The following is a 15,056-nucleotide window of genomic DNA, read 5'->3' as shown; positions in this document are numbered from 1 at the left end:
TCTGCTCGATTCTTTTCCCTCTCCCCCTGCCCCTCTTCTCACCCTCTCTCTCTCAAAAAATAAAAATAAAAAATAACTAAGGATCATCACCACGCCCTGCCTGGCTCTGAAGACCGTCAGAAGATGAAAATACAATAACGGATGTGAAAGCATCCCTGTAGTCTGGAAAGCACTCTGTAGAAATGAGAGGGATCACTGCAGTATTTGATTCAGAGGAAGGAGGTTGGTAGGAGGGAAATAAGCCGGTGGGGCGGAGGGGCAGGGGCTGGAGGGAAATTCGACTTTGCTTCTGCACACGATTCATCAATAATTAAATCCAAGCCTGCACGAAATGGCCTTTGTCATCAACCCCGTGCCCCTGGCTCACGTCCTGGTTTGTGTGGCCTGGCACTCGAATCCACCGGGCAGCGTTCACGTCGGAGGCCGGTGCCCCTGCCCCGAAGCGGCCGAGGGGGCCTGCCCCGGCCTGGCCGTCGTCCCAAGGCGTGGGCTTCCTGCCCAGGGCAGCTCCACCCCAAACTCGCCCTGTTCTTTCTGCTCCCTGGCTCGCCATGTGGCGCAGGAATCCACGTGGGTCTTTATTCCAAACTCGTTAAAGCGAGTATCCCTAGAGGAGCCCAACAGTAAACCGTGTTCCCGAATTCTACAGCGCGAGCAAGTTCGTGGGTCATTGGTTCACCCCGTACCGGCCGAGGCCCCCCCACGTGCCGAGGGCACGGAGGGAAGTTTGATGCATCAAGGCCCCCCCACCTCCGGCAGAAAGGAGGCGATCCGAGGGGCCGGCAGGGAGAAATGGGATCTGATGCCACCAGCCCTGGGGTATTCGGAGCCGCTGCCGGCTAACTCCGGGGTGGGGTCCGGGGCAGCCCCGGGGTGGGGTCCGCGGCTGCCGTGAGCCCCCCCTTTACAGGAACAAAGGCCAGGCTGGAGCCCAACAGCAGCCCTGCTCGGCCGGCCTCCCCCGCGCCCCCCGGCCCCATGCCCAGCCCCCAGGTCCCCCCAACCGCTGGCACTGTGCACGCCTGACACTCGGCTGATCTTTTAAAACCGAGAGGCAAACAAAACCGTGCGCAGAATTGGATGTTTATTTCCACCATCTGCGCGGCAATCCAAGTTCAAGTTATAATGGCATCCGCTCTCCATCGGTATTAGGGGCCGTTCAAACAGCCACAGCCATTTACTGATTATAAACACACGCTGGGGGAAAAAAAAAAGGGCGGCAAGTGGCATGTGGCCCCGCACCTGCTGCCTTTCCGTGCGTCAGTCAATTTCACGCCTAGGAAGCGCGGGCTCCTTGGGGACGGCTATAGAAGCAGTCTGGTGGGTTGTCAGTTTTCCTTTTTTTTTCCCCCCTCCTTTTTTTTTTCCTGGGGAACAGCGTAAACCAAGTATTGGCCCCGATATACTCTTATGGCAAATAGATGGGAATAAATGGGAAATAGCAATCATAAATGCAACCTCCACCACCCCCCCCAAAAAAACCCCACCAAAACCCAAAATGCTGAATTTCCTAATGTTAAAAGGTCCGTGTGCTTGTAAGTGGTAGATTGAAATCAGAGAGTATTTTTACTGGTCTTCAGAAAGTTCCGGGGTTGCTGTGCCAAAGGCTCCTGCCCCCCCTACCCTCCTGTCCCCCCTACCCGGGAAGGTTGGAGTCACTGGCGAACGGGACATACATTGGACACGGTGGGAGCAGCCAGGGAAGCTGAAGAAACAGACCTCCATGCATTTTACAAGGAAATGAAAGTTTACCCGAAAGCTGCGAAAATGTTCTCCGAATCCACTTTTTACCTTGCAAAGGGTTTGCTCTCCCCGTGCTTCAGCCCTGGCCCTGCCCCGGGGGCGGCTGTCCGCCGGCGATCCGCGGGCCAGTGCGACTGTCTGCTCAGTGGGGGTGCGGCGGGGCTCGGGGGGCTCCATCACGTTTCCAGGTTAACAGGGGCTCGGGGGGCTTGGTTCCGTTGTTTGGGGCTCCCCGCCCGGCTTCCTAGCTGAAAGTCCTCTCTGCCTGTGTGGTGTGAGGGACCCGTTTGGGGTCGGGGAGAGCAGAAGTGCCCCTCTCAGCGTCTCGTCCACTCCAGCCCTCCAAGGCCCCCCCAGGCCCGTGTGTGTCTCTCAGGAATGAATAAATAAAATCTTTTTAAGAAAAGAAAAGCTGTTAGAAAACACCGTCTCGAGCGTTTCGCATCTCCTCTCTGCACTGACTGCACTTTCACTGGCATCTCGAGCTGCTTCTCACCTCTTCGCCTTTTTCCACTAAAATCTATCCTTAGGAAATCTTTTTTTTTAAGATTTTTATTTATTCATAGAGAGAGAGGCAGAGACAGAAGCAGAAGGAGGAGCAGGCTCCCTGCAGGGAGCCCAATGTGGGACTCGATCCCAGGACCCCGGGATCACGCCCTGAGCCAAAGGCAGACATCCAAATGCTGAGCCACCCAGGCGCCCCTACCCCTAGGAAACCTTATTTGGATCCTGACTCAAGTGTAAAAAGAAAGGTAATTAGAAAAATGGACACCGACAGCATATTTGATGATATCAAGATATTACAAGTTTTTAAAAACTGTGATAATGGTGTATCGTGACTTTTTTTTTTTTAAGAGTCCTTTACTTTGGAGATACATATTGAAAGGAGATGTCCATGAAGTGATGCCTGAGATTTGATTAAAATAAGGTGGTGTTGGGGACACAAAATGAGATGCAAGTTGTTAAGCGTCAAAGCTCAGTGATGGATACAGGCTTCATTTTGTGGTTCTCTCTGCTTTTATACATGCTTGAAATTTTCTATAAAACTTTTTTTCTTTTTTTTTTTTTTTTTTTGTCTTTGTTTTAAATAATCTGCTCCTGGGGTTTCTGGGTGGCTCAGTCTGTCAAGAGTCTGTCTTTGGCTCAGGCATGATCTCAGGGTCCTGAGATCGAGCCCCACATGGGCCTCCCTGCTCAGCGGGGAGCCTGCTTCTCCCTTTCCCTCTGCCTGCCGCTCCCTCTGCTTGTGCTCTCTCTCTTTCCCAAGTAAATAAATAAAATCTTTAAAAAATAAATTAACTAACCCACTCCTAGGGAAACAAGTGATAAACTCATCTACACCAAGATGCTGCTGACAAGGATACATAGCAGCTCTCAACTTCTTAATGTACCTGTATTTTACTTTAAGATTTTATTTATTTTGAGAGCCCGCACGCACATGCAGCGGGAGGAGCAGAGGGAGAGGGGGAGAGAATCTCAAGCAGGCTCCATGCTTAGTGCAGAGCTGATGCGGGGCTCCCCCCCCAAGATCATGACCTAAGCGGAATCAAGAGTCAGATGCCTAACTGACGGAGCCACCCAGGCACCCTGATGTATCTGCATTTTATTTTAAGATTTTTATTTATTCATGAGAGAGAGGCAGAGACACAGGCAGAGGGAGAAGCAGGCTCCATGCAGGGATCCCGGTGTGGGACTCGATCCCGGGTCCCCAGGATCAGGCCCTGGGCTGAAGGCGGCGCTAAACCGCTGAGACCCCCGCCCCGGGCTGCCCTGTATCTGCATTTTAACAGGAGAAAACAGACGTAAGAGCCACGACTCCAACAGCAGCAAGTCGGGCGGAAGCAAAAAGCAAGGAAGGAAGTGGGCAAAGCACAACAAAGAGGCCGCTTGAACCAAGACTCTGAGTGCAGTTCTGGTCTCAGTGTTCTTTTTCTTCATCTGACCTAATAGGGTTTAATAAACATTGGGCCGATAAACACAGCTGTATTTTACGATGACTGGTTTTGGTGCTACTTTATGGGAGATACTTAGCATTTTTTTTGAGAACCACCATGTAAAAATAGCTACTATCAGAGCACTTGCTGTTCGTCAGACTCTTGGCTAGGTGATTTATATCCATGATTTAATGCAATCTTTATTAACCCCTTTCGATATTTTTGTCCCCATTTCACAGATGGGTCAAAAGTGACTTGTGCGAGGCTGCGAGGCCCAGGTGAAGTCTGCCTTTTACTTACTCCAGAGCCACAACACGCCTCGAATGAAACTCTTCCTGAAAGTTGGCTGGTGGGTGATTTAGGTCTCTCGCAGAATATGGACCACTCATCAAAGCTCTGCCAAATCTGATGTCTTGCCACACACTCAAAAACATTAAATCAGTATTTTAAGTTATGACACAGCTAACAGATGATGCCAGACTAAGACAACGTAAGAATCTGTGATGGCCAACAAATGAAAGAGCAATTAGCCTAACGAGGAACTATACTATGCATCGGTATTATTTAAATAGTAGTAAGTAGATGCCTTTGGGATTTGGCCGGTGTCTTTCGAGCAAGGGAGAAGGCGCACGGAAGAGGCAGCAGGTGGGAAAGGTTGGGAAGCAGACACGTGCCTCCCTTTGTGCCTAAGAGTACCGGAGGCTTACGGGAGGAACGCCTGTAAAGACGAGCGGGGAGGCAGGCTGGGGCAGGGGGAGCCGTCGGACTGCGGTGCCGACCCCACCAAGTTGAGCCAGCCCCGTGAGGGGCTCTGAAGCAGAGACAGCCCGTTCGAGGGATCCTTCAGGCCCTGGTACCAGGCCTGGCACCACGCTGCCTTGCTCGGAAATTGACCAAGGGGGTGACTTTGGCTCAAAAACTGAGGTTTGAGCTAAACTTGAGGCAGGGAGGCGGTCAGCAAAGCACATGCTCCCTGCAGCTGGGTAGCAAGTCCTCTCTGGAAGGGGGGTCCGAGCAGTACCTCTGTGTCTGCCATAACTAATAGGAATTTGGGAGCTCCGTTCCAAAACCGGTGGAAAACTGCAGAATAGCTCCAATCAGACATGATGGGATTTCATATATATATATATAAATATTTAGCAGTGCCCACGGAATCATTCCTACAACAAATATTTGAGCGTCTGTCACGTGCCAGGGGCTCTCGAGGTGCTTGGGATACATGAGTGGACAAAACAAAGATCCTGCTCTAGTGGAGCCCACGCTCTAGCCAGAGGGAGAGACAAACAGGAGGACACAATAATGTGAACTTCGTAGTGTGCCGGACCTCTGCTCCTTGTGTGTGGCCCGAGGGATCAGTATCACGTCAGGGTTTGCTAGAAATGCTGGCTTCACCCCAGACCTACTGATTTCAAATCTGCATTTTAACAAGAACCTCAGGAGATTCTTAAGTACGGTAAAACTGAGGCTTTGTTCTTGGTTTTAAGATGATATTTAGATGCCGTTACAGTGGCAGAGATAACCAGGGTCTTAAAAAGGAATAGTGTGGGGACATCTGCCTTTGGCTTAGGTCATGATCTCGGGGTCCTGGGATCGAGCCCCAGGTTGGGCTCCCTGCTCAGGGAGGAGTCTGCTTCTCCCTCTCCCTCCGCCCCACCCCCTGCTGCTCATGTGTGTGCTCTCTACTCAAAGTCTTTTTAAAAAATAAATAAAAATTTTAAAAAATTAAAAGGATAATCTAAGTAGACATCACTGAAAAGGAAAATTTTGATTAAAAACACGAAGCCGGGGAGGCATTTAGCCAAGGATCTGGGCTGGGGTGTTCCCGGGCGGGTGGACGGGGCATAGATGTCTGGAACCAAGGCTCTGAGGCAACGCGCACCCATAGCGTTTGAGGAACAGCAAGATGGCCAGTTAGGCCGGAGCAGAGGGAGGAGACAAAGGTAAAGAGTAGGAAGAAGGGCCAGAAAAGTAAGGGAGGCAGGGGTCGGATGGCCACATGCTGTTGAACTTTGGGCACAGCAAGGACTTTGGCTTATGCCCAGTAGCATGAGTATACTGGGTGTACTCACACCGCAAGAGTCTGAGCAGACAGCTGATAGGATCCATGCCTTAAAAAGATCCCCCTGGATATTATATTCCCAATAGATTACAAAGGGGCATGGATGGAAGACAGGCGGCATACTGCCTCCCTCTTTGATGGCAGGAGGACAGAGAGGGGGGCGTACTGCAATAATCCAGACGGGAAACACTGACAGTTCAGGTGGGGCTGCTAGCAGAGGAGAAGGTGAGTAGTGGTTTGATTCTGGATAATTTTTTAAAGGTAGATTCGATATGATTTTTTGATGGGTAAGACACAGAATGTTAGAAAGAGAGGAACAGAAGATAACTCCACAGTTTTTGGACTAAGTAATTGAAAGAACAGAAACATATTCGACTGAGAAGGGGAAGGCTGCGGGTAGCCTCAGACCTGTACATATTCACGTTTTCTGGGGAAAAGACATATTCACAGGTTTTCTGGGGAAAAGATCAAGGGATCGCCCTCGGCATGAGGAAGATGATGGTTCAACAGACGGACACCCAAGAAGTGATTGACAGTTTCTTACAATTGCAGAGTTGAGGAAAGAGGTCTACTAAAAGATGTAAATTTGGGAGTCATTAGTCATTCTACTGAATGTGTAGAGTCATCTAAGAATAGGGCTGAATATGATGAACTGCTCTGCTCACTGGTCTGCTGGCTACACCAAAAACTTTGGTCCGATAATACAACCGATATGAAGTCACTGTGCCAGGAACTATTTCTGTACGACTCTCCTGAGCTGCGATCTGAGTTCGGGTGCATAAAATAGCAAATGCATCTTTACTGTTTCTTAAAAACAATTCTCAAGTGTAAAACAAAAAGGAACTCATAGAAACCAAAATAGAAAAATTCTGAAAGTAAAAAAAAAGATCTAAAATCAACTACACACTTGACGGGATGAGCACTGGGTGTTATTCTGTATGTTGGCAAATTGAACACCAATAAAAAATAAATTTATTATTAAAAAAAGATTAAAAACCAAAAAAATAAATAAATAAAAAATAAATAAATAAAATTATATCAACTACATACTTTTTAATTTCCACTGGAGAATGGACAAAATTCATTGATGATTCTCCTTCAAAAAAGTTCTACTAAACTAACTAGAAAATGAGTATCTTTCCATTTAAATCTAGTACAAATGAGCTTTATGTACAGCATCATAGCAGTTATTAACAGGAAGTTCTATACCAGGCACTGATTAAATCTTTACATATATTATCATCTCATTCAATCCTCAATCCTGTAAGATTGTACCCATTTCACATATGACGGGGCCGATAGAGGTTAAATATGTGAGCTCACATGGTTATTAATAAGTTCCCGTGCAGAGATCCAGTTCCAAATCAAATGAGAACTACCTGCAAAATTCAAACAGCACAATTTAAAAATAAAATCTGAAGAAGGCAGTAATACTATTTTATTTTCAAATAAAGTGTTTTAGAAAAGATTAAATAATTCTATGCATCCAACTTTCTATAGTCAATAGATGCCTTGCAAAAGGTTGTTGGAATGTCATCTCCTTCCTTTTTTAAAAAAAAAAAAACAGCAACAAACTAGCCCCCAACCCCATGACTCATGATTCCCATTGTAAATAGGACTTCTCTTGCTGATTGGTACTGATGACTGAATCAAAAAATGAGCAATAATTTGACGTTCATTATCTGTACTTTCAGATTTTTATCTGCAGCAATGATTAGGTAAAATAATGTAATGCACTGTCAATGATTTATTGAAAATTTATTTCATGTAATAAATTATATAATTCACTTTTATTTTTAAACAGTCTACACCAAAAAATATTTTTTTGAAACATCTTTTTCTTTTGGTAAACGTACAGGGTAGCAGGCTGACATGAGCTTCAATTCTAGTAGGTAAAGTCCCCTCACAATTGTTACGGTGAAACATAGCTTGTCTTCACGTTTCTCTAAAAGTTCCAAGTTGACATCACTTGATGAAAATAAGACGGTATAAACACTTTGAGATTTTGCCTCAGGCCTTAGATTGAACTGAGTATTAGGTGGGATGTTATAAAGATCTATTCATTAGCCCTGAACTCATCACCTGACATGTGTACACACCATATGGCTGAAAGGAGAAGGAAAGCAAGAAGAAAGGCACAAGACTCAGTGGGGAGGTCTCAGACCTGTACATTAAGAGTGGCCATAAGGAACATATCATCAACATGATGTGACAGACAAGGCAAAGCTGCTTACAGGAATTTCTTTCTTAAGTGCTAATAGCATATTCACAGTTTTTACCAAATTATTCAGAGGGCACCACACTTCTGAAATGACCAAGTTTCTATGTACACAAGCTGGATTTTTTCCTAGTTCCAAAATAAAGTCAACCTCATGAATGCAAGACATAACACAACCATCTAAGGGCTTGGGAGAAATTAGCACATCTTAGGAAATGGGAAGAAAAAACTCAAGTTTTAGGTGTACCAAACGTACATGCGTGCAAAATCTTTCTCTGAGTGCTACACGAATGAGACTCACCAGTTTGCTGCTATTACTGTCAACTGTCGGCTGTTCTCCTCTTTGAAGGGACACAAGAATTTTACTCTCGCGATGAGCTACTTCAAGATTTTTTTTTTTGAGCTATTTCAAGATTGAAGTAATCTCACCGGTTTAAAAAAAAAAAAAAACTGTCTTTATTTCATTTAAATTTTCCTAAAGCCTCTCTAAGCACATAGTCTACAAATGAAAACACAGCCTATAGCTTCGGCCTCGACAGAGTCATGATGGCATGATGGGGTGCTTACAGAAACAGAACCACAGGACAGTTATGTGCTGGGGAGAAATATCAGTAGAAACTTAATTTATATTTAAATTTACCATCCTGTGTATCAAGTGCCTATTGGATGAACAGAACTGTATTCAACAATTCATATTCTATAACTTCAACTAATACTTAAAGCTAAATAGAAGGATTTATAGTTGAACACTGGGCTCTTAAGGCTGGTATCACATATCATTCCCTGATAGAGAATTCATCAGCAGAGGGACATAAGAGCCAAATTGAGAGCTGGATTTTAAAACACCTTTCCCTGCTGAGCGAATAAGTAACACATTGTGTAGTGACCTAAAGAATATTTTGTGTTATTCAATTTTCTTTTCTGGGAAGACTACCACAGTCCAATGACTTTAAAAACCAAACTCCCAAACTCTGCCTGAGAACCTTAATAAGGGCAGTCAGATCATAAAGACAGGTCATCTTAGTCCTGATCAGAAAAGGCATCAGGCCGTTGCTCCCCAGCCACTGTCGAAGGTAACGAAGGCCAATTATGAGGTTTACTGGTTGGTACTAACAATTTAAAATAAATAATTGTACATACTTATTTATAGTTACATGTGGAAATGGACAAGAGTGAGCAAAAATGAGACTGGGGTAGGAGCGAAGGCAAGCCTGAGTATACAGGACCTATGGCACCTCTTCAAAAGCTCTTGTGAATTCTAGGACCTCAAGGTCAAATATAAACCAGCAGGAATAGAGCTGTTATTCCAAAACCTCTGAAAAGAAAGAACTAATAATAAAAACTGCAGCTGATTTTATGCACCAGGAATGAAATGTTACAACACATCTATCATTCACATGTGGGTTCATGTAATTTATCTTCAATTAGAATTATTATCTATTCAGCAGCTGAAGCCCAAGAACTGCTGATACACTGCAGATGAGAAAACATTTGCTGGTCTCTCGGCTCCGGCCTTCTCAAGCTAAATGATGATCACACAGTATAGATCACTTGTTCTAGAAAACCATCTTGGCTCATGTGTACAGTAAGCTGTGCCACCAGCACTTAACATTTCCAACATCGCTTCATTTCCTCTCGTAGACTCCAGAGGTATGGCTGGGACTCTTCGGCTTTATTGGTTCTACAACTCAGTCCCAAATTCATATAAAAAAACCTCACACAACCTTTTTATCCAGGATTTACACCTCTGAAATGTGTTACTATAGCTATTAAAAAAAAAGATATCTAAAATATCGGAGCCCCAAAGATATAATAATTTCAGAGTAACCTTTACAATATTTATAATTAAGTACTTTATCTGAACAGTCTTGACTTCCAAGGTTGTCAGGTTAGTGTCAGTATTTTAACTTACACACTGATAGGAGTGGTATCTGTCGGAGCTCATGTTTAAGATGGTTTACATTACTAAATCAACAAAGAAAAACACAACCCAGAAACTGAGGTGGCATTCTCAACTGCAACGTTTTCAAAAGCATGTTCAGCGGGATGTCAGTAAGTATTTAATTGGAAAAAAAGGGTTCCACCTTTGGTTAAGGCCATATTTAAGCTGGCTTCCAAGGTATCTCAGAGCCTTTAACATGCTGATAGGCAGGTTTACAAAGGCCCAAAATTATCTGCCTATGAAACACTTTATCCCCGTGAGCATCTCATAGGAATACTGCTCCACCAAGGAGGTATAGAGAAATAGGACTTTGGCATTTTGGTGTACTCAAAAGCTTCACTAATTCCTCAAGCTTTGAGACATTAGTCTATTTCTCAAAAATAAACAATAAAAATTGTTATAGCCAGTAAGTCTGGAATATCAGACTAAGAAGAATGTGAGCATGGGGATGGGGGAAGGGGTGGGCAGAGGGAAATACATCTGTTTATCCTACTACATCATTTTCATCTCCCTAGCAAAAATATGTTCAAAAATACCCAGGTTAACCACTCTTGATAATGGCTATGTACAACAGCTGAACAAAATGTCCAATATGCAAAGCCTGCTTCAGGCAAAAACAGTGGAATAAAGCTTTCACCTGCCCAAAGGGAAAAACGCACAAATGCCCTAAGATCTCATGTTTAGAACTGGTAATCCTGGTTATCACTTAAGAATCTAACGCTATATAATTTGATAACATTTGTAGAGCTTTCTTCTTTGAAGCGCTACTGAACAACTAAAGTTGCCGTGGAAAACTTTACTTGGGAAGTTTGTTTAGAGTAGTATTCCTCGACCTCAGTATTACTGAGATTTGGGGCTCTGCTCTGGGAAGTTTTCTGGTCCACTGCAGGATGTTGAGCAGTAGTACCCCTGGCCTCCACCCCTAGATGTCAACAGCATTCCACAGGTTGTGACAACTAAAAATGTCCCTCCACGTTGCTTAGATATAAGCAAATCATCCCCAGTTGAGAACCACTGCTACTGAGTGAAAACTGAAGCTTACGCCTGGACTCTGCTTCCCCGGGGAAGTGTCCATTTCACAGGCAGACCATGACTTACACATATCAACATCTTGTAAATAGTAGCATTGGATCATTCTAAATTCTCTGTGACCAGAAACATAAGTAATTTGTGAATGGTATTGTTAGGAGAAAGCATTTCAAAAAGAATTAGAAGTAATTTGACTGTCACATTAGTAAGAATTATCTGAATCATGTTTAATTGACAAATATTCTAACAATTAGAAAAAATCTTAATTGTATTTTATCTGTTAAGGGTCATAATGATTGAGGCAGTCTAAGAGTAAAAGAACCTAACAGTCCTCAATGGCTCGCTCAGCCACATTCTATCCCTTGACCAAATATTCTCCGTGAAATTCTCAATTCCGAAACCTCAAGTCTTATCTTTAAACTGCTTATTTGCACTGCAGCCTCATCGCTTTTTTCAAATGATAAAAAAGAAACCTTTCAAATGTCAGGAAGAATTCTGGTACGTGTCAAAAAGCACATTATCTAGTTTTAAAGCCATTTCTTCAATATCCACATCTTCAGTTTTGTCATAATTGTCAACTCCAGATACATTACTCTCCTTATTTTGTTCTTTTCTTACTGTCTTTAAACACTTGTCAAGTCTCTTGATGAACAAGTCCACATCCTGCATCTTCATTCCAATGGCTGATGCAGCATTGAGGTAAGCGCAAGGGTAATTATTTGTATGTGACATAAAGCCTCGGAAAGTGTGGCCACTCACGGTTTGCACAGACCCAAGAGGCACAACCCTGAAAGGGAAAAGATTATTTCTGTTTTTGTACTAAGTATGGAATCTGACCTTCACATATACATACTTTAATGGAATACTGAAATTTCTAAGTCAAACCACCACCTTGACTAATTGCCGTGTATCACCTCAAATAACCAACAAACTGGAATTACACTTATCTGATCAGTGTGGTACAATGGAGGGTGTTAGAGCAAGGACCCAGGAAAAAATCCCGTAACTGCTTACAGCAGGGTGGTGGTTAGCAATCAGTGATATTCGGCAGTGGTACATGCATTTTTTAAGTTTGATTTCATTGGCATACTTGATCATAAGCAGATTTCTAACAGTACTTTAAAAAAAAAAGTCAATTAAGATCAACCTTAACAAAAAGACAAATAGTAGCAACGCTACAAGCAAGGCCAAGAAAACCATTTTTGGAGCATCAAAACTATGCTGTATATGGATACAGTTCATCAAGGTAAAAGCTGAACTAATCTAAGCTTTTTTCTTTTAAAAAGTTGTCCTTTGATGTAAAATCTCTAATCTCTGGTAGTCAGAGAGAAAGTCTTTAATAAAGGCATGTAAAGAAGAGTACTTAGAGCAGGATATTTCTTTTCAAGTCATTTTTCTCTGACCTCATCAAATATAAAATGAAAAATGAAATTCATTTTTAAGCCATGTACATATAGGAGCAAAGAGTACATTTTTCAAAGGCAGTACTTAGACAATAATTGCATAACCTTTTTGGTTCAGGAAATGGGCTTTTCCTTAGAAATGTTTTCATCCAAATTTAGTAATGAAGATGACTTATTTCCAACACCACAATGTGACACCACTAAAGATTATCTAACAAAGGAAAATAAGGATAAGAATGCATATGGAGGTGCTGAAACTCTGTCTGCAGGTCCTGTAACAACAGACAGGAGTCCCACCCTCCTGAGATGGTTTCCAGTGCAGGCCTTGCACAGGTGGGCCAGCACGGCCTTACAAACTCTCCACCTCACCCCTTCTTCACCCGTGACCGATTTTCACATGGAGCTCAGCAGATATTTGGGGGACAACTGTTTGGGAAAAGTACTTTATTACAGTTACCTTGGAAAAGCCCCGTAAATCCAACCTCTTTTAGACAGACTTACCTGGCTCCAGAAACCTGTCTGGTAAAAAGCATCGAGCCGAGCTGAGTGATAGCTTTGTCTTGGTGTTCACCTTGTGTCTTAAGTGTCATAGCTGAAAAAGAAAAAAAGGATCCCACTGTACCTTGGTTCACCAGCACAAAATCACTCAAAAAACAAACAAACAAACAAACAAACAAAAAAAACCACCAAACACTTACTGATGGAGACTCTACTTTTGTGTGTGTTAAAATACACATGACATAAAATTTTACCATCTTAACCACTTTTAGGTGTACAGTCCATGATTAAACACATTCACACTGTTGTGCAACCATCGCCACTGTCCATCCCCATAACTCTTTCCATCTCACAAGATAAAAAGACTGTACCTATTCAACAATACCTCTCCATTCTTGCCCCTGTGCCCGGGCTCCTCACAGTCACCATTCTCTGTCTCTGTGGTTCTCACTACACTAAGTACCCCACACAAAAGGAATCATATATTTTTTGTAACTGGCTGGGGAAGTTACTTTTTATTCATTGTCAAATGGCATGATTTCATTTTAATGCACTTAATAAATTATAGTAAGCATCTGTTTGCATATCAGACAAAAATAAGTTAATACAAACGAACATACTAAGAGTCAGAACAGACTTTCCATTTCACCCTTATGGAGAGTGAACTTTCCAATAAAATAGAACAATGACACGATCAATACGGTAGTTTATTCAAATTCAGTATTTGAATATTGCAAATACTCAATATTTCAAATATTCAGGAATATTTTCAGTATATATGTAAGACTAAGTAAGATCACCTTCTGCATATGCAAACAAAAATCTTACTGAGGTTATGTTGGTAAGCCATGTTCTCCTCACCACTATTAGCTACCATTTCCTGAGGACTGATTTACCATACTAGATACTTTATAATCTTAACCATTCTTTTTTTTTTTTAAGATTTTATTTATTGAGAGGGGAGCAGGAACAGAGGGAGAGAGGGACAAGCAGACTCTCTGTGTGGAGAGGAGCTCAGAGTCCAATGTGGGGCTTGAACCTGAGATCATGACCTGAGCCAAAATCAAGAGTCAAATGCTTAACCGACTGAGCCACTCAGGTGCCCCTCAACCATTCTTTAACAATTGTGTATGAGGAATCATTCTATTTTACAGATAGGGGAATGGGGGTCAGAGGTTAGTACATTGCAGAATTGGGATTTAAATCATACCATATCATTTTCTACAACATCTACATAGTTTATATACCAGCAAAGGACTAAGTGGGATGGGTTTTATTATACATCGGTGGCAAATGGTTTTCCATGGAAGCCTATTCCTGAAAAAGGCTTCAGTTACAAATGATTGATTCTTTAGTTTCCTCAGATATACATAACAAATGAAACATGTTATTCTATGACTAGTCACAAAAGGGATAATTATGAAACCTAAAAGTTAAATGTATAAAAGTCAACATTCGTATTATCTTGTTTAGTAGTCCTTATACTACATGACAAAAATATATAGTCCTTATACAAAGGAAATTATCATAAATACAGATTTCTCTAGTATAAAGACGCTCAGGAAAATAATCATAGCATTAAAAATAATAGAGATTTAATTTCTAACCTTATGATGTTGTGTTAACTGGTAGAAATTTTAAAAAATTTTTATAGAGCTCTTCCTAGTGACTAAATGATTTTGGTTAGAAAGAATTAAAGTATCATTTTCTGTATATGCATTATAAAAACTTAAGAGTGATTTAGATTCTTTTCGGTGTATACTTTTTATCTCAGAAATACACTAAAGCATTTCTAAAAGCTAGGCTTTTTCAATTTTCAAATTAATACTGTATTCAACTTAGAAATATCATTTTAACCAGAAAGAATTCATACTCTTTCTAGAAATACCAAGTCCCTGCTGGGAAAGGTTAAGCAGCACTGATTTTTATTTTTCTTAAGAAAAATATATTACCTAAAGATATGGGATTGTGAGGTGTATGCAACAGTCTTTCATTGTAGCTTTCTGACAGCTTCTTCAGTTGGCTGGACAAATATGAAAACATTTCCTGCAACAACAAAATGTTACATTTAAAGAAAATCAAATAAATGCTTATTGCAACTTACCAGATTAAATGAGACAAAATCTGTTTAGTGCGATGTCTATGCTATAAATTAACTCATCTATGTGCCCTAGGAGCAGTTCTTTCCTTTGACACAATATAGTGAGATTCAAAGCCACCACAATTATTA

The 15,056-nt window shown here is 42.2% G+C and overlaps 1 protein-coding gene across 2 annotated transcripts in view; it reads right to left on the bottom strand.

Moving 5' to 3' along the window:
• Positions 1-7,477: 7,477 nt before the first annotated feature.
• SEPSECS (Sep (O-phosphoserine) tRNA:Sec (selenocysteine) tRNA synthase) overlaps positions 7,478-15,056 on the bottom strand; it is a 36,597-nt gene continuing 29,018 nt past the window's right edge. For both annotated transcript variants that reach the window (XM_038533559.1, XM_038533558.1), the window contains exons 9-11: positions 14,779-14,872; positions 12,830-12,920; positions 7,478-11,712 (exon numbers count right to left, since the gene is read on the bottom strand). In XM_038533559.1, the coding sequence (XP_038389487.1) occupies positions 11,409-11,712; positions 12,830-12,920; positions 14,779-14,872 (489 nt within the window). In that variant the 3' untranslated portion in view covers positions 7,478-11,408. The remainder of the gene's footprint in view (positions 11,713-12,829; positions 12,921-14,778; positions 14,873-15,056) is intronic.

This window comes from Canis lupus, chromosome 3 (genome assembly GCF_011100685.1).
Source record: "Canis lupus familiaris isolate Mischka breed German Shepherd chromosome 3, alternate assembly UU_Cfam_GSD_1.0, whole genome shotgun sequence".
Taxonomy (NCBI): Eukaryota; Metazoa; Chordata; class Mammalia; order Carnivora; family Canidae; genus Canis; species Canis lupus.
Note: the sequence above shows the minus strand (reverse complement) of the source record. Positions and strands in the feature narration are given on the sequence as shown.